At 45.7% G+C, this 18,976-nt stretch overlaps 1 protein-coding gene across 22 annotated transcripts in view; it reads right to left on the reverse strand.

The window, feature by feature from the left end:
• Positions 1–18,976, reverse strand: part of ESRRG (estrogen related receptor gamma) — a 660,805-nt gene that overhangs the window by 305,232 nt on the left and 336,597 nt on the right. The window contains exon 1 of one of the 22 annotated variants that reach the window (XM_021064129.1): positions 14,038–15,885. The exons of 19 other annotated variants lie outside the window; for them this stretch is intronic. Coding sequence is in view for 1 of the 3 variants with exons in the window: in XM_021064107.1 (XP_020919766.1) it covers positions 14,030–14,085 (56 nt within the window). In the remaining 2 variants the exon portion in view is untranslated. Of the gene's footprint in view, positions 1–13,774; positions 15,886–18,976 lie in introns of those variants that run through there. 2 more of the 22 variants (XM_021064107.1, XM_021064121.1) reach the window with 2 other exon arrangements.

Consider the following 18,976-nt stretch of genomic DNA (forward strand, 5'->3'; position numbering starts at 1 on the left):
TGTGTTTACTATCCCATCTCTAAATACTGCCCACCTTCTTCCCATGGTGGTGGCTAACCTCTGGATTTTTCAAAAATGTTTTTATAGTTGGTTTACAATGTTCTGCCAATTTCTGCTGTACGTCAAAGTGACCTGTTATACATTCTTTTTCGCATGTTCTAGCTCCAGTGATTGGATAGAGTTCCCTGGGATGCACAGCAGGACCTCCTTGCTTAGCCATGCTAAATGTCATGGTTTGCATCTACTAACCCCAACCTCCCATCCATCCCACTTCCCCCCCTCCCCCGGCAGTCATAAGCCTGTTCTCCGTGTCTGTGGGTCTGCTTCTGTTTTGTAGATAGGTTCATCCGTGCCATATTTCAGAGTTCACATATACGTGATAGCATATGGGATTTGTCTTTCTCTTCCTTACTTCACTTAGTATGAGAATCTCTAGAAACATCTGGAATATTTTTTTTTTTGTCTTGTTTTTAGGGCCACACATGTGGCATAAAAGTTTCCAAGCTAGGGGTGGAATTGGAGCTGTAGCTGCCAGCCTATGCCACAGCCACAGCCACAGCCACAGCCACAGCAACAGGGGATGCGACCCACGTCTGAGACCTACACCACAGCTCACAGCAGTGCCAGATCCTTAACCCACTGAGTGAGGCTAGGGATTGAATCCACATCCTCGTGGATACTAGTTGGGTTCATTACTGCTGAGCCACAATAGGGATTCCTGAATATTTTTGATGGTAATCTTGGAGCATGAGCAGGTGAAGATGTGGAAGGAAGACTGTGGTGGTAGCCTCCAGGTTGCTTCCCTCAAAGCCCCCTCCTTCATTCATATTTTTATATAGGCCCCTCCCATATTGCACCAGGATCAGTCTGTGTGACCAATAGCACCCAGCAGAAATGATGTATGTCACTTCTGAGATTAGATTATTAAAAAAAAAACACACAAATAAACACTGTGGCTTCTCTTTCAGCCTCCTTCTCTTTCCGATCATGAGCTTTGGGATAGCCAGTTGCCATGCCAGGAGCAGCCATCTGGAGTGGCCCACGTCCTAAGGAACTGAGACCCTCCAGCTGGCAGCCGTGGGCTTGAACCTGGAAGGAGACCCTCTCCCCCTGTCATGCCTTCAGAGGCCCTCAGTCCTGGCCACCACGGTGAGTGCAACCTCATGGGAGACCCAGAGCCTGAACGGGCCAACTGAGCTGCTCCAGGCTCCTGACTCTAGAAACTGCGTGAGACAAGCGCTATGGGCTGTCTTAAGCCATTCCATTTTCAGGTCATCTGTACTGCAGCATAATCCATACCAACAGGCACTGTAGGGGTTTTGTTTTTCTTTGCTCTTGAAGGGTCTGGAGGAGAGGAGCCATAGCTTATTCATCTTTAGGTTCAGCAGTGCCCACAGACAGAGCAGATCCAATAACCATTTTCTGAATGAAAGATCGTCTCCTTCCTGTTTTTATCATTAAAGCAAATTCAATGACAATTACACTTCCAGACTTTTGGCTTAACTAAGGATTTTTTTTTTTAAATAATGTGGTCTAACCCAGAGAATATAGGAGAGAAAAAAAATTCTGAAATGAGATCATCTTTCAAAAGCTCCAATTTTTTTAATGCTCCCACCATTAAGAGTTCAATATAAATTTACAATAAGGCTCAGTGAGCAATTTAGGAAGCCTTGGCCTCCTGCCTTCTTCATGATTACAAACTAAAGCTTGGCCTTGCCAGCTGAGACATGACAGCATGATGGGAAAGACCTAAGGCTGACGTAAGTGTGAGAGAAATAAGCTCCTGGAGGTCTTGGTTCTTGGGGACAGTAGCGTCATACTCAGGACGGTGTGGGGAAACCGTTCCTAAAGGTTAGGATTCCCTGACAACTTGACAGCTTGGGGAGAATCAGGGCTCAACCACCCTCCTGGCTTCTTCCGTAGGTGGGAACTACGTTCTGTAGCAGCGAGAACAGGCTTTGACAGATACTCGGTGATACACCATCCCTCCAGCTCCACCAACCCCCAACTTTCTGTTGGGAAAATATAGGTTACAAAAGGGGTATGTTGTGAGCCCCAAGGGAAGTCCTAGAAAGGGGTGTGACAACCCATCACCATGTCAAGGAGAAGCGAAGATGCATCCATTTGGACACCTCTTGAGAGATATGCCTGTTGGACCTGCTCTTTCCGAACGAGAACCCACTTCTTGTCTGTTTCCACTGACTAAGCCCCTCCCTAGACAGGATCTCCTCTGGGAGTTCCTGGGATTATTACTGCAGAACATAGTGAAGAGAGCTTCCTGAGTGCCAAAAAGACAAGGTTTCATTCAGGACATTGGAAGTTTTACCAAAGGAGAGTTCAAGTTGTGTGAATGGAAGAAACAAAACAAAACAAAACAGCGTTTCACTGGGAAACCATTTCCCTGGATTGCACGCACTCTATCTTGGGGGACCACGGACCTGGGTGATCTCTAGCTTTCTTCTTCTGGGAAAGAAAAGATGCAGGAAAAGCTGTCTTCCTTTCCTTCACCTTCAACAAGCTGACAAGTGCACACAGCTCAAGAAACCAAGATCCAGAATCATTTTTTTGTCATTTTTTAAAAACATCACTGAAATATTAAAAGAGAAAAGAACCAAAAAGGGTGGAACAAGGAAGGGCCTCGGGTTCAGTTAATTTCCATTCCAGAAAACAAGCTTGGATTCTTGCATCACTTGACAAAAGACTGCTTACTCTCAAAAATGTGAGGATTGCCCCAAAGGCAGAAAGTAATATGTTCTGAGGACTAAACTTTAAACCAACAGCCTCGGAAAAAATCAAACAACGGCTCTATTCCTTAATTACAACTGTTTTTCCACTAAAATAAAGAAAGAAACAATCAGACTGTATAATATATTACATTTTAACGCCTATTTTCAAAATCTAACCACCTGTGTATGAAAACAAAGGTGATTTGAAATGTTGGATCCTGGAATTATGATTTTACGAAGGTAAAGACTTTTCCCCCCTTCATCTTAGAAAACAGCAGTAAAGCAGAAGCAGAAACACATTCAGCATCTTTGATAAAAAAAGGAGGCATACTTGACCATGAACCATGGTCTGTGAAGTTGGAAGGCAGAGCTCAGAGTAGTAAATGTTCAGGAGAGAGGCAGGCAGTGACCAGTAAACACAGGCAGAGTGGGGTACCAACAAGACGTGGGACTCTCCACTCTAAAAGCTCAGGAATCACGATCCCTGGGTAGCTGATATTGACATAGGGCAGGAGAGAGGCAGGGACTAAACGCAGGGGGGGATGGCTGAAGGTCTGCCACTCTCCCCCCGCATCTTGTACACACTCTCTAAAAGGTGAGCACCCTGTCTTCCTCCTCGCTTTGTCTTTGGGGAAACCGAGCTAGAGAAGTTCGAAGGATGGGAACACTGGGCGCAATGGGTGAGAGACGGCAGAGGGGTGCTTCAGAGCCCCTTGCCAAAGTGTAGAGAGCTTGCATGCCCACATGCCCCAGCCCCACTGGGCTCCCACGATGCCCTCAGGCAATTGTACATCCCCAAGGCAGGACACTGGAGGTCTCTGTTTGGGAGAAATAGAGGTTCTAGAGAAAGGACCTAGAGATACCAGTATCTGGGGATTTTCTCAAGGAAACAACAAAACTGGCCTACCAAATCATGTTGGAATAAAGCCAACCCATCCGTAATCTCTAGCCATCATCTAACCATTACCTGCTTTTTTGTTTGTTTGTTTGTTTTGTGTTATTTTTTCTTGGCTACACCTGAGGCATGTGGAAGTTCCCAGGCCAGGGATTGAACCATCCAAAGCAATGACCTAAGCCACAGCAGTGGTAACACTGGGTCCTTAACCTGCTGTGTCGCAAGGGAACACCTAACCATCACCTTTTTAGGGCCTCACATTTAAATACAAATGGAAGAAGCATTGTAGCAGTTTCTCCTCCCATGTCATGGACCAATACACATTTTTCCAAATCTTGAAAAAATAATCCTTCACTGGTGTCTATGGTTTCTTCTAGCTCAACTCCAACTCCTTTTTTTCCCTGTGACTTTCTGGGGGTACCTCCTCTTCCTCAGCCCCCGGCATCTCCTTAAGCTTGAGGTCTGATGCCACCACCAGCCCCCTCCACACTTCCTAATGCCCAGAGCCAGTGACTTCGTGGTGGATTCTCCTGCTGTCTTTTGTCACCACTGACTTCCCAGACATCCAACCTCAAAACCTGACCAGCTTTGGGTGTTTTGATAGAATCTTTTAATTTTAGGATACTTTTAAATCTGCAGAAGAGTTGTGAGGATAGCACTAGACAGTTCCCACCCAGAGACCTCCCACCCGGTCTCCAAATTGTAATGTTACCTTTGCCACCACAAACGAACCAGTACTGATACATCATGATTCACTAAATTCCATATCTATCCAGATGTTCTTAATTATCTATTGTCCTTCTTCTGCTCCAGGACCTCATCAGGATGTCACATCACATTTAGTTGTTATGGAATACCCGTGGCTCAGCGATAATGAGCCCACCGAGTAACCATGAGAACATAGGTTTGATTCCTGGCCTCGCTCAGTGGGTTAAGGCTCTGGCATTGCCATGTGCTATGGTGTAGGTCATGGATGCAGCTCAGATCCTGCATGGCTGTGGCTGTGGTGTAAGCCCGCAGCTACAGCTTTGATTTGACCCCTAGCCTGGGAATTTCCATATGTCTTGGGTGCAGCCCTAACATTCAAAATAAATACATAGATAAATACATTTAGTTGTTGTGGCTCCTGAGGCTCCGACAGACTGTAACATCTCTCAGACTTCTCTTATTTTCCATGATCTTGACAGTTTTGAGGCGTTCTGGTCAAGCCCTTCATAGAATTCCCTGATTGAGATTTGCTTGTTATTTTTCTCATGTTTCGACTCGGGCTACGGGTTTGGAGGACCACAGAGGTAAAGTGCTGTTTTCAGCCCATCCTGTCAAAAGTACACACTACCAACGTGATCTATCAGTGTCGGGGCCAACCTTCCCTACCTGGCAGAGGTCTTCTTTGTCTGGTTTCCCCACTGTGGGAAGTTACTCCTTCCCACCCCTCTTTCCATACTGTTCTTTTGAGAAGGCAATCATCATGCACAGCCCATACTTAAGAAGTGACTGGTATCCTACTGCACAGCACAGGGGACCATGTCCAGTCTCTTGGGAGAGACTATAATGGAAGATGATAGAAGAAAGAGAATGTAGGATTGCTGGATCAAATGGTAGTTCTATTTTTAGTTTTCTGAGGAATCTCCATACTGTTTTCCACAGTGGTTTCACCAGTTTACCCTCCCACCAACAGTGTCATAGGATTCCCTTTTCTCCACACCCTCTCCAGCATTTATTTTTTGCAGACTTTTTGATGACGGCCTTTCTGGCTTGTGTAAGGTGGTATCTCATAATGATTTTTTTTTTTTTTTTTGTCTTTTTGCTATTTCTTGGGCCGCTCCCGTGGCATATGGAGGTTCCCAGGCTAGGGGTCGAATTGGAGCTGTAGTCACCGGCCTACGCCAGAGCCACAGCAACGCGGGATCCGAGCTGCGTCTGCAACCTACACCACAGCTCGCGGCAACGCTGGATTGTTAACCCACTGAGCAAGGGCAGGGATCAAACCCGAAACCTCATGGTTCCTAGTCGGATTCGTTAACCACTGCGCCACAACGGGAACTCTTCATAGTGGTTTTGATTTGCATTTCTCTAATAATGAGTGATGTTGAACATCTTTTCATGCGTTTTTTTGGCCATCCATATGTCTTCTTTAGAGAACTGTCTGTTGATATATTCTGCCCATTTTTTGATTTTTTTTCTTTTTGTATTGAGATGCAGAAAGGGTTTATAAATTTTGGAGATTAATCCCTTGTCAGTCACTTCATTTGCAAATATTTTCTCCCATTCTGTGGGTCGTCTTTTTGTTTTGTTTAGGGTTTCCTTTGCTGTGCAGAAACTTTTAGGTTTAATTAAGTCCCATTTGTTTATTTGTGTTTTTATTGTCATTACTCTAGGAGGTGGAACTGAGAAGATACTGCTCTGGTTTATGCTGGAGAGTGTTTTGCCTATGTTTCTGCTAAGAGTTTTATAGTGTCTGGTCTTATATTTAGGTCTTTAATCCATTGAGAGTTTATATTTGTGTATGGTGTTAGGAAGTGTTCTAATTTCATGTGGCTGTCCAGTTTTCCCAGCACCATTGATTGAAGGGACTGTCTTTTCTCCATTGTATATTCTTGCCTCCTTTGTCATAGATCAATTGACTGTATGTACGTGGGCCTGGATGTCTAGCCAGAGAAAACCATGACTCGAAAGGATACATGCACTCCAATGTTCACTGCAGCACTATATACAATAGCCAAGACATGGAAATGACCTAAATGTCCATCAACAGAGGAGAGGAGTGGATCAGGAAGATGTACATATACACAATGGAATATGACTCAGCAACTTAAAGGAAAGAAATGACAGCATTTGCAGCAACACGGATGGACCCAGACATTGTCATGCTAAGTGAAGTCAGTCAGACAGGGAGACACCAACATCATATGCTATCACTTACATGTGGACTCTAAAAAAAAGGACACAGTAAACTTCTCTGTGGAGCAGACACTGACTCACAGACTTTGAAAAACTTATGGTTTTTCCAAAGGAGACAGGTTGGGAGGTGAGGGGATGCCCTGAAGGTTTGGGATGGAGATGCTATAAAATTTGGATGTGATGATCCTTGTACAACTATAAAAGTAATGACAATCATAAAAAAAGAAAGAGAATGTACATATAGGTATGACTGGGTCACTGTGCTGTACAGCAGAAATTGACACAACGTTGTAAATCACCTATACTTTAATTAAAAAAAAAAAAAAAGAAGTGGCCAGCTATACCCCTTCTCTTTCAGGGCAGAGTACCTAGACAGATCATTTGGAATTCATCTCAGCATCATTTTTGACTAGCCTTTTGCTCTTTCTCCCCATTCCATGCATTTCCCCACTAAGGAAGCTGCAGAAGCTCCCCTGGTGATGTAGCAGGTTAAGAATCTCGTGTTGTCACTGCTGTGGTGCGGTTTGATCCCTGGCCTGGGAACTTCCACATGCCATGGAAGGCATGGCCAAAAGGGAAAAAAAAAAAAGCAGTCAGGTAGGAATCTAAATCAGATACTGTTAACTCCAAACCTGACTCTTTTGATTGACATAAGAGACTGAATTATTTCTGACACCTCAGATCTTTTTTCCATCTTTCTTTTCCTCCTTCAACAAATCCGTGTTGTCTGCTCTGCACTGGGCACTGCATTAGCTTTGGGACACAGGGGTGAGTCAAAGGGATATGGTCCCTGAGGGCCCTAAGGCTGGTAACAGTGGCATCTGGCATCCCATCAGCTAGGGAGTCAGAGAAGGCTTCCCTGAGGCCGTGACTTCTGACTTAAGATCCAAGAGGACGGTTGAAGTAAGTCTGGGAAAAGGAGAAAGGAGAGTGCCTTCTAGATAGAGGGATGCAGATGGAAGGCTCTGACAGGTGGGGGGTGGAGGGGTAACCAGGAGTGAATAAAGGAGGCCCCAGGAAGCCAGAAAGGGCTGCCTCCTGGAAATCCTACAAGCAACATGAGAGCAGGATGTGTCCTGGACAGACTGGAGTTTTCACTAGATTGTTAAATCTGCCTGGGCAGAAAGAACAGATGTGGGATGATCAGTTAGGAGGTCTTTGCTGAATCCAAAGAGTTGGTGATGGAAGCTTGGCTGAAGGGAGGGACAGTGGAAACGGAGAAGGCAGGACATATATCCACCTCACAGAGTTTCTGTGAAGTCACAAGTTAACATACTCAAAGCATGTCAAGAAGAGCCTCACTTATATTAATTGCTGTTAATGATACTACTTCTATGATCTTGACTTGGTAACTAAATGGGAACCAATCCCCTCACCCACAAAATAAGGAGGCTTGGCTCTATAATCTCCGAGATCTTCTCCAGCTTCTTAATTACTCTTTGCTATAGTCCAAGCAGATCATCAGCTTCTATGTTTGCTGATGAGCTCACACCATCAGCTCAAGACCTCACGCAATAAATGTTACCTTCTTCATCCGATGGCTCTGCAATATCCTTAGACCCTTTTTGAAAACCTGATAATGGGCAAAAGGTATTCTCCGAAGGAATTCTGATAAATATGAAACTAATTTCTCATTCTGTAGACTGGGTCTTTTCCACCCATTACGCGATCACTCTATCGTGCTCTTTCTGCCACGTGTAGAAATTATTTCATGAGCGAATTTCCCCCAACAAACGTGAAATATCCAGAGACGTTACCAATGCCTGCAGAACCACAATGGGAAGGGCAGATCTGATTGCTCAGGATGGAAGCGGGGTTGTCATCATTACTGAATCAGCAGGGATTGAAAAGCACGAATGACAGATCTGGCACGGTGCTGGGATCTATGGGCCGTACAAACACGTCAGACCCTCGTCTCACAGGCGTTTATGATTTACTGATGCATACACAGGAAGACTGGATACACGATTCTGGAAATTACAAATGATTTCTCAATTTGGACTGGAGAGAATTCAGAGCAGAGGACATGAGGGATATGGAGTGACCAAAAAAAAAAAAAAAAAAAAAAACAGGAGTTCCCGTCGTGGCGCAGTGGTTAACGAATCCGACTAGGAACCATGAGGTTGCGGGTTCAGTCCCTGCCCTTGCTCAGTGGGTTAAGGATCCGGCGTTGCCGTGAGCTGTGGTGCAGGTTGCAGACGCGGCTCGGATCCCGTGTTGCTGTGACTCTGGTGAAGGCTGGTGGCTACGGCTCTGATTTGACCCCTAGCCTGGGAACCTCCATATGCCGCGGGAGCGGCCCAAGAAATGGCAAAAAGACAAAAAACAAAACAAAACAAAAACAAACAAAACAAAAAACAGCTGAGAACATTGAGCTATGTTATCCCAGGGAGGTTTCTACATTCAAAAGTTCGCAAAATCTCAACCAAGAGGACACACTTTGCACCTGTGAACCCCTGGCAAAGCTTATACCCTCCATTCAAAGACAAACTAGAGAAAAAACAAAACAGAAACAGGCTAGACTCTTCTACGAAACTGAGTGAATTGATCTGTAATGATAACTGTAGGTTTCGTCTGTTAGTAATTCGGGTTCTCTGAGTAATTTGGGGTTATAGTTCTATAGCCCCATAATATTCTTGAGGAAGGGGAGCCCTCAAAATCCACATTTATGTGTAAGTAAAAGCCATCCAACTTACCGAGTGGAGGGAGGAGGACTCTCAGTACTTTTCCGATAACATTACACGAGAACAAAGAAAGGAAATAAAAGTTGCCTAAAGGCAAGAAAAACAGACCAAAAATTCAGTGGTAAATGAGCTAACATGGCAGGTACATGTGAGGGAGTAAAACAGATGATTTTACTGAAAACTTAACACCTCTCTACACAGCTGTCTGCCCAGTCAGGAAACGATTAACATCTTGTCACCAAGGCCCCGAGCACATCAATGCCATGAATTCTAAAAATAGCCTGGACCGACTAAAGCAGTGCAGCACGAGTAGCCATTGGCTGACACGGCTTCTCAGCTGCCCTTTCCCGGTGCCCTCTGCACACGGAGGAATCTGCACAAGCCCAGAGTACAGGCTGGAGAGAAAGGGAGGGAAACCAGGCAGATCCTTTTGAAAAGCAAGCACAAAAATCTCAACTGGAAACCCTTCTAGAGACATGTTTTCAAACTTAAGCGTGGATAAACTGGGGTATATGCCGGGGGGGGGGGGGGGTTGTTAAAAGTCTGGAAAGCATTCCTTTAATAATGGTAGGTCATCATACACAGCATTCTATCTTAATAAAAAGAAACATCATTTTCTCAAATTAAAATACCAAAGCAAGGGTCTTTAATTACTTTGGGCCAGAGGCTCCTTTGAGGGTCTGATGAAAGGCAGGGACTTTTGCCTCAGAAAACTGCAGATGCTTGGCACCTTTAGCATTCAATTGCACCAGCATGTCCTAACTCACATCTCTGCCCACCATCAAACCCATCCTTCTGTGGGTTCCCCCTTGTCTTGTGGGCTCCTGTGTTAAAGGCTTCTAAACCTCTGAATGTATACATATGCTTAAGGCCTTCAAATAAGACTTTAACAGTCTTCGAGTTCCCTAGTGGTGCAGTGGGTTAAGGATCTGGTGTAGTCACTGCTGTGGCTCGTGTTCAGTCCCTGGTCCAGGAACTTCCACATGCTGTGGGCGTGGCAAAAAAAAAAAAAAAGACTAAAAGTCTAAACATATTATCAAATAGAGTAGATATTTCAACAGTGTTCCATTTTACTGACTGTGATATCCATTTAATTTCTTACCAATTTTCGGTTCCATTTTACTGACTGTGATATCCATTTAATTTCTTACCAATTTTCAGTCATCAGGAGCTCATTTTTATCTAATTGCTTTTTCATTGGGTTCCTATCACATACATTTGAAGTATTCTGTTGCTCCAAAGAACTTTGCAAATGGAAAGCAGAGAAAAAAAATTTTAGAAGTGAGATAAAAATGAGTCCGTGGGGCATCTGGTAGCTCTGGTGACTGGTTTGGTTGCTCATTTATTCAGTCAACAAACTGAATGCTGGAGTTGTAACTCAGCAGTAATGAACCTGTTGACTAGTATCCATGAGGATGTGGGTTCGACCACTGGCCTCGCTGAGTGGGTTAAGAATCCAGCATTGCCATAGGCTGCGGTGTAGGTCACAGATGCAGCTCAGATTCCGCATTGCTGTGGCTGTGCTGTAGGCCAGCAGCTGCAGCTCCGATTAGACCCCTAGCCTGGGACCCTCCATATGCCTCAAGAGCTGCCATTAAAAACAAAACAAAACAAAACACCTGAATGCTGACTTTGTATGGGAATGGTGAGAAAGAGAAAGCCCCCTCCCCTCTCGAAAGACCTTGCTGTCTAGAACCGCGGTGGGAGAAGTGGTTACAGCAGGTGTATGTTTCATAAGGTGCTGCCAGGATGGGTGAACACCCTGGAGGAAGCCTTCTTTCTGTTTGGGAAAGTGGGGGAGGCTAAGGAAGGCTCATGCAGGAAGAGCAGCAAGGGCCCTGGGGCCCCAAAGGAGCAGCAGGGCACCTCCTGTCTGGGGAATGGGACTGGGGGTGGGGCAAGGAGAGAGTAGCGCCCCCCCCCCCCCCCCCCGCCGGCATTAATGGGAAGAACGTGGCAGCAAGAAGCCAAAAAAGGGAGAATTCATTGAGTGGTTACTTGGTCCCTGAGAATATGAAACGCTAGTGTAAAATATCCAATAAAAGTTACAGCGGCAAAGAAATGGACACCGTGGGCAAACTCAAATAACCGTATTCAGAACCAGTGCAACATCTGCGGAGCCCAATGCAAAAAGAAACCATGGAGCCCCTTGTTCAAAAGCTACGAAAAACCTCAAGACGGCGACGGCAGAACATGAAACCAAGCGCAGGGTCCTTCTGAGCCCTGGACCCTGTGTGAGGACCTAGCCAGGAATCTGGCCCTGATGCTATTACAGGGAATTTCAAATGTTCACCGTGATTCCTTAGGCCACAACCCACGTGTCCAAAAACGGCAGCTGTGAAGCCCTTCATACAGGCGAAGCAACTGGCTGGGAGCTTTAGAGTCACTTCATTTTCTCAGCAACTCGATTAGTACTCCGACACAGAGAGCCTGAATCCAAGTTAGGAGAGGTACTCTACCAAAGAGAAAAGGCATCTTACATATCTTGAGGATATTCCCACCATGCCTCGAAGCCAACCCACATCACAGAGAACGCGCAATGATGACCGGTAAATACGTGACTGTATTTCTTTGCTAGGAATTCGTCTGAAAGCCCAGATCCTGTGAAGTCAGCCAGAGGGTGGGTGCTCAGAGCAGTGCGTCAAAGATGGAATTAGGAAGCTCCATCCTTCACCACTCCAGTTACACCAGTTCACGAAGTCCCCATTTACCACCAGCAGGAACGCGCGCTGGAGACGCGCGGAGGGAGCAAAACGCCAACATTCTCAGAACCCTTTTTCAACACAGGCACAGCCCGGAGCAGGAATCCTATAACTTCCAGGAGAAATTATGCATTCAAAGAGCACGTGCATGCTACAAGAGTACTGAGGGGTTTTTAAAAGAAGTTATGAAAGCTTCAGAACCTACAGTGGTCTCTGATTTCTCCCCACAAACCTCCAATTAATAGCTTTTTGAAACAAAGGCTTGCTGGAGGGTTCGGGTTCATCAGTGTGCCGGCCCCTCCCCTCCACAACCCGTCAAAGCTGCTAAATAATCTATTGCCGTCAATGAAATTCCCTTTTTCCACTTAGATGAGAGTAAGAACTGCCAGGGCCACCAGAGCATTGATTCAATGGTAGAAAACCAAAGAATCTAAATATTTACTCAAACTCCTTAGATTTTTAATTTTTTTTTTTTTTTTTTGGCCTCTGAGCAGGTCATTCCTCTTATGCTTTGGGGCAAGAGGGGAGCGTTTGATGGTATATTCAGGGCTCTCTGAGGAGTCTTGTCCTTTGGTCTTAGTGGCACTATAGAAAGCCTGTAGCTCAGAGCTCTGTGTGATTAATGGCTCTGCCAGGCATTCCTATTTAAAAACCATGCCTACTTTATATCTTTTTTTCGGCTCCGTCCCTGATTTTCTCTGATCCTTATTTTTCTCCTCAGCAGAAATTACCCACTGTCAGAGTTGTCTCCCTCCACCAAAGCCTGTGACTTCACTCCACAGCGTTGCTGGGGGGATGTTTTTCTTAAGTAGATAATTGGCCTAGGAGCATCTAGCAGGTCTAAGTGGCCAGAAGGTTCTACCCAGGTTAATCATTGGCCGGGACTGCTCTTCCTCCTGCCCCCTATTCCAAATCCACATCTTTGAGAAGCAGAAAGAAGAAACGGCTACCAACCAGAGGAGACACTGCCTGGCACCAAGCAAAGCCCGAGTTTCCCTGTTCTGCTTGTAGACTGGATGTGTACATTGCATTTTCAAAATTATTCTGTCAGCCTGGGTGACAATTTCATTTATTTATTTATTTTTTATCCCATTTCTCCACTCTGTTGTTTGGGTAGCTATGTCCCATCAATTTCTCATGCGGGTGGAGCAGGGAAAGGCCTAACAACCCTGGGCTGCCAGCCAAGCTCACTGGTGACTGACGCTCCCCTAACTGAGCAAAGATTTGCTCTGCACAGAGCAGGGCTTGACTGTACAAGAACCAGTGGTGACAGCGAGGGTGCCGGCTGGAATCTTAACAAAGCTGCTGCGAAACGTGTGCTCAGGCGGGTGGAACCAGCACTTAAGCTGAATGTTAAGGGGCTTCAATCTCGGTGCCTTTTTTTTTTTCTCCCCATCATTTACCTTCTGAATAAACCCCGGGATTTTACAGGGAAAACAGCACATTAGCACACTTAAATCACAAATCCTTGGACCTTTTGAAAAGGCTGTTGAAGATTTATTAACTTGTAGGAGCAATCATTTAATTGCTTGCCTCTGCTACACCACATTTTTTTTTTTTTTAAATGACCAAATTAAACCTGCTGCACAAATTTGGGCTTTGAAGTTCCCGAAAAAGGATCATTCCTTTGAGGGAGTGCTAGAAGAAGAATTCAAAGGCTCTGATTTGGTACAAACGGCCAAACGCCCCCCCCACCCCACCCCACCTCCCCCAGCCCGGGTGCCCTCGTACACAGAAGGAAATCCTTCTCCTTTAAATGTTTCAGATTCATTTTCCAAGCCAGGTCTGCATGTCACCGTCATCTCTCCCTCTGTCATTTCAGCGACAGCCCAGAAGCATTTACAAGCGGAGGAACCTCATACTTACAATTTGGGGACGGGTAATGCAGCTGTGGAGCTTAGGAAAAGAAACACCTGTTCTGTTTACACACTGCTGTCCTTCCTGTTCAAAGACAACACCACTCGTGGGAAAGTTGGAGAAACTAGTGAGAAACAGAAAGTCCGTTCCACAGCGTGGGCAGGGGCAAACTACTCTTTGCATGGAGCAGTTAGCAGAGTCTCTGGCTGTTTGAGACTTTGTCCCTTAGGTCAAATGCAGCCCAAAGCCAACAAAATGATTTACCATCTCACCGCTTTCAATGTGATGAAACGCAACTGCCGCATCACATATTTAGACATTTCCCACTTCACATGTCAAAACAGTATAGATGCGAATAGGTGCACCAGCAACACGGCGGCCGATTTGCATGTTTGTTCAGTTGGCTAGCAATGTTCGGAAGTTGTGTGTGGACGGCTAGACAGCGTCAGAGTGACAGAGGTGGTGCATCTGGGTTTTTTAAGGGCTGGCTGCCTTTTCCCTGGGAAGGATTTCTGTTCCATTGCATCAGACGCCCCGTAACACGAGCTCATCAACCTGTGTGAGCATCAGAAGTCCAGCCGGTCACAAGTCCAATTCGCTTCGATGCCAATTGAGATTGACATGGGCTGTTGTCCTAAAGATCACACGGTCCCGTGTGGCTAAATTGGTGGTCTCGGGAAGAAACCAAGGTACAGTCTGTCAAATGGAAAAGGCATGTGCAGGCTTAAGTGTTCGGTTTCTACAATGACAGTTTGCTGAATCGCAGCGGATTAAAACACTGGTTTGTAATTGGGGGGAAAATCCTTTTTTTTTTTTTCCCTGTTATTTGATTCTGTTTGGGCTGCAGTCTTTTTGGTTTGTTTGTTTGAGTCCGATTTTTAAGGCCTGAGTGCCCGGCAAACGACAAGGGGCTGTGAGGTCGGGCCTCTCTTGGCAGGGACGTGTTTGGGTCCTGATGGTGGGAAGGTTGCCACGCCATCAAACCCAAACCGGGTGAACTGAGAGACCGTGCTTGGTTTCTCTGTGGGCCTGGGAACCTGGATGCTGCAATCGAAAGCCGGTGTATTCAGCATAACACATCCAACTACCGTTCACACCCAGCCTCCCGCAAGGCAGGCTCCTAACAGCTCTGTTTTCTGCCTACAGCCTGTGCACAAGAGTGGAACCGCCACACGCACTGCATGCTAAAGGCCGCCGCCTTTGTCTTCTCCAAGTTCTGTCTATTTCAGAGGCTAACATGCAGCAATTAGTCTAATTAATGTGAAACAATGAGCTGTGTTACCACTTATCAAATTGATTGTTCCCCTATCAAAACAAAACAGGCTGGCTTTTTGATGTAATTTCAAGAGATGATTTGAAATGTCATGTTGCTGCGAGCCAATTACCTTATGACTGGAGTCACGGTCAACAGAATACATAATTAGCATGAGTTTGGGAAGGCTGCTTACTGCTCCTATGTTAATTAACTGTCTTTTGTCATAAAACAAAAAGGTTGTACCGGAAGGTTTTGAAATAGGTCTTTTTTATTTACATTTCTTTGTGCTTATCAACGTGAGGCATGACAATGCAAAAGAATAGGAAATTTTAATTCCGCTACTTCAAATTAATACTCAGCTGCAAGGTCAGCCGTCCTGTGCAGACTGCCATACCATTCACTTCGCTCGCGTCTTGCCCCAGTGTATTATATTCCTCGCCGAGTTAAATTAAATATCGGCTAAAACTCAAATGTAAGAAATCCTAAGCTCCCGGAAACAAATCCCCTAATAGACAGCCTTCTTCGGAAGAGTTTCGCACGCTTTTATGCATCTTGTGAGGGCAGGACAGCCCTCGGCTGTCCTGGGAATTACATTCAGCTGTCGTCTTTCTATTTCAGTGTTGAAATTTGGAGAGAATAAGCCCATTCTCAAAGGATGCTATTGCCTTTACCTCACTGTGGTAGAGAGAGGATGCAGACAAGGCCCCGTGCACTTCTAGAGGGTGCCCATCTGTGCGTCCAGGGCTCCGAAACTCATCTGCAGCTTCCTCTCCTCTGGGAGACCCTGGCCATTGCACTTTTTTTTTGTTGTTGTTGCTCTTTAGGGCCATACCTGCGACATATGGAAGTTCCCAGGCTAGGAGTTGAATCAGGGCTACAGCTGCCAGCCTATAGCACAGCCACCACAGATCCAAGCCGCATCTGCAACCTACACCACAGCTCACGGCCACACTGGATCCTTAACCCACTGAGCGAGGCCAGGGATTGAACCTGAAACCTCATGGATCCTAGTTAGATTCGTTTTCTCTGTGCCATGACGGGAACTCCCTATCTCACATTCTTGATCAAGGAACTGCTTCTGTGTTTCCTGAGCTGGAATGCATTCTGGAGGTAGCTTTAATCAAGAACTGAGAATGCACAATCAAGTTCAGGGCAGCCTGGAGTCATGGTTTGACACGCATGTTAGCAAACCAGCCTTCAGTTTGGAGGACGGGTTGGAATTTTCCCCGCATTCGAATACTATCCTTCCATAGCCTAATGGCACGGTTTTACCTGCAAAGGCAGGGGCCTCTCTTGGAGAACCCACGATTTTTCTCTAAGAAATGCGTTGCCATTTTGTAAGTTTGAAAACTACCCCCCACCCACCACGAGATCGTTCAAGTCTTAAAGTCCTATTAGAATGGTTCTCAGGGGCCATAAAAATACAGCACTTTGCTGTTAGACACATTAAATGTGCTCCGCCAATCAGATTTTCTGTCCCAATTTGTTTCTATTTTTTGGCATAGTTTTTTTTTTTTTTTTCCTGTTTCTGACATCAGTAAAAACACTTCTAAAAGGAGTTCCCACTGTGGCAGTGGGTTAAGGATCCTACCTTGCCACAGCTATGGTGTAGGTCACAACTGCAGCTCGAATTCAGTCTTCGGCCTGGGAACCTCTATATGCGGTGGGTGTAGCCAAAAAAAAAAAAAAAAAAAAAAGCACCTTTAAATGTGGTATAGAAAATATTAAGTGGATGGGGTGCCGTGCTTTTCCTTTTGGGGTTGGGGTTTCTCGTTTTTGTGATACAGAATAAGGAACCTTGGGATGCAGGCAGTTGACAGGAAGGGGGGAGGCAGGCTGGCTGTGCCAGGTCAGGGAGGCAGTCAGTTTCTGATAAGCTCTTAACCTCTCCGCAGCAGCTTCTCTTCTTCCTGCCAATTTGCTAATTTAAACGTTTAGCCTTGAATTTTTTTTTTTTTTTTTTTTTTGCTTTTTAGGGCTGCACCCACGGCAAGTGAAAGTTTCAGGCTAGGGGCTAAATCGGAGCTATAGCTGCCAGCCTACGCTATAGCCACAGCAACACAGGATTCAAGCTGCATCTGCAACCTACACCACAGCTCACGGCAACACCGGATCCTTAACCCACCAAGCAAGGCCAGGGATCAAACCCACATTCTCATGGACGCTAGTTGGATTTGCTTCTGCTGCGCCACAACAGGTACTCCTATCCTTGAATTGCGATTCTAGTTTTCAAAAGGGGCAGCTGGGGAGAGGGAAGCAAAATGAGGACGGCCACCTGAGAAATTAAGCAAGGACAAGCGATCACCATCACCAAGTGCCTTCAAAGCACGAGGGCAGCGGAACCCCAGAATGGTCACGGAAGGGAATTCATTAATTTCATAGCTGGACCTGGAGTTTCTGCAGGGTTTGGCACATTCCTTCTTTGGAATCGAAAGGTTACAGAACCCTGGAGTGGAAGGACATCTTACGGAAATGCCCTCTCCCCAGCTCCCTCCAAGGGGAGTTCGTCCCACGCTGGCCCTGACCACTGAAATGAGATGCCTTTCAAGGAGGCGTTCTCTTTGGGGGAATTGACCAATATCCCAAAAGTTCTCAGATGCTCACGGATGAGCAAACGCAGAACGCCTGATGTTTGGCTGCTAGAACGGCTCTAAAGCTATCGCACAGCTCAGAGATAGCAGCGGTGTCACAGCCACTGGGCTGTGGGCACTTGAGGAATGACACAAAGTCCATGGAAAGGATATCTGAAAACCAGTCCCTCCTGCCCTAGAAATGTGGATGAGACGACACATCATCAGTGAGCCTAAAGTGAACAATCTGGAGACGAAATGTCAGGTTTGGTAACAACCAGGTGCAACAGTGGACTTGTACTGTTGACTCCCAGCTCTGGTCCTGACCTAACCAGTCCTCGGTGACATCATTTTGCCTAGCAGCGAGTTTCATCTCACAGGATTCTGCCAAAGGATCTTTTTGCTATTTTTTCCCCCTCAGATGGGAAGGAAAGAAGTTGAGGAGGAAGAAGAGGAGGAAGAGAAGAAACTCCGTGGCTGGTAGTTGCCAGGTGCTGGGCTGGTTTACATGTGTTCACTTGTATGTAAGGTACATACTGGTCCTTATTAAATTCTCACAAGGACCCTGCAGGGTGGGTACTATTTTTCCAAGTATATCTTTTTCTAAATGTTAATGATAAGTCAAGAAGACTTGGAAAGAATCATTCATTACGCCAAGGCCCAGAATGAACATTGACTCTAAAATTCTACTCCATCTCTCTACGCAAGGCTTTTTAGTGTTTCTGTCATTGTTTTACAATTTTAATGCAATATATGAATTGAATAAGGACTATTTTATTATAGCAAAAGGAAAAAAAAACACCTCCGGTCATCATCATTAAACATAAAGCACTATCTATATGTTGTTGCGTTTTTAATATTATACATTAAGCTGTATAAAGCAAATCAATGTGTTTAGGAGAGAGTGCATTTTTTTCTCTTCTCCTTAAATTAAGGTAAAATTCCCCTGAAATGTGTTCCTCGGGCTTGCGACAAACCTTAATGCCGCCTGCAGAAAACAAGTGCTAAACCTAAACCGGTGTCTCTGTCAGCAGCTCCACCGAGGAGTGCAGCATCAAAGTCCCCTCCCCTTTCCCAGGGAAGGTCGCCCAGAGCTCAGGGAGCTGGTCTGGCGTGGTTCCTCAGGGGTGGGAGGGAGCAGCTCCATCAGGTTGGCTGCTGAGATATCGGGCAGGCAGGGGGCTTGCCTCCACCACCTCTTCCAGAGCTAAACACCTCTTTCTGTTAGCACACACTGGGCAGGCCTCAAGTCTTTTTTTCTTCTCTCTAACTTCAATACCATAAGCACAAGGAATGAGGAGGAGAGAGGAAGGGGCCAGACAGGGCCAGCTCCGTTCACAGGAAAACCCTGGGACACAGCTACACACCCGAACGGCGCTCCCATGA

This window comes from Sus scrofa, chromosome 10, assembly GCF_000003025.6.
Source record: "Sus scrofa isolate TJ Tabasco breed Duroc chromosome 10, Sscrofa11.1, whole genome shotgun sequence".
Lineage (NCBI taxonomy): Eukaryota > Metazoa > Chordata > Mammalia > Artiodactyla > Suidae > Sus > Sus scrofa.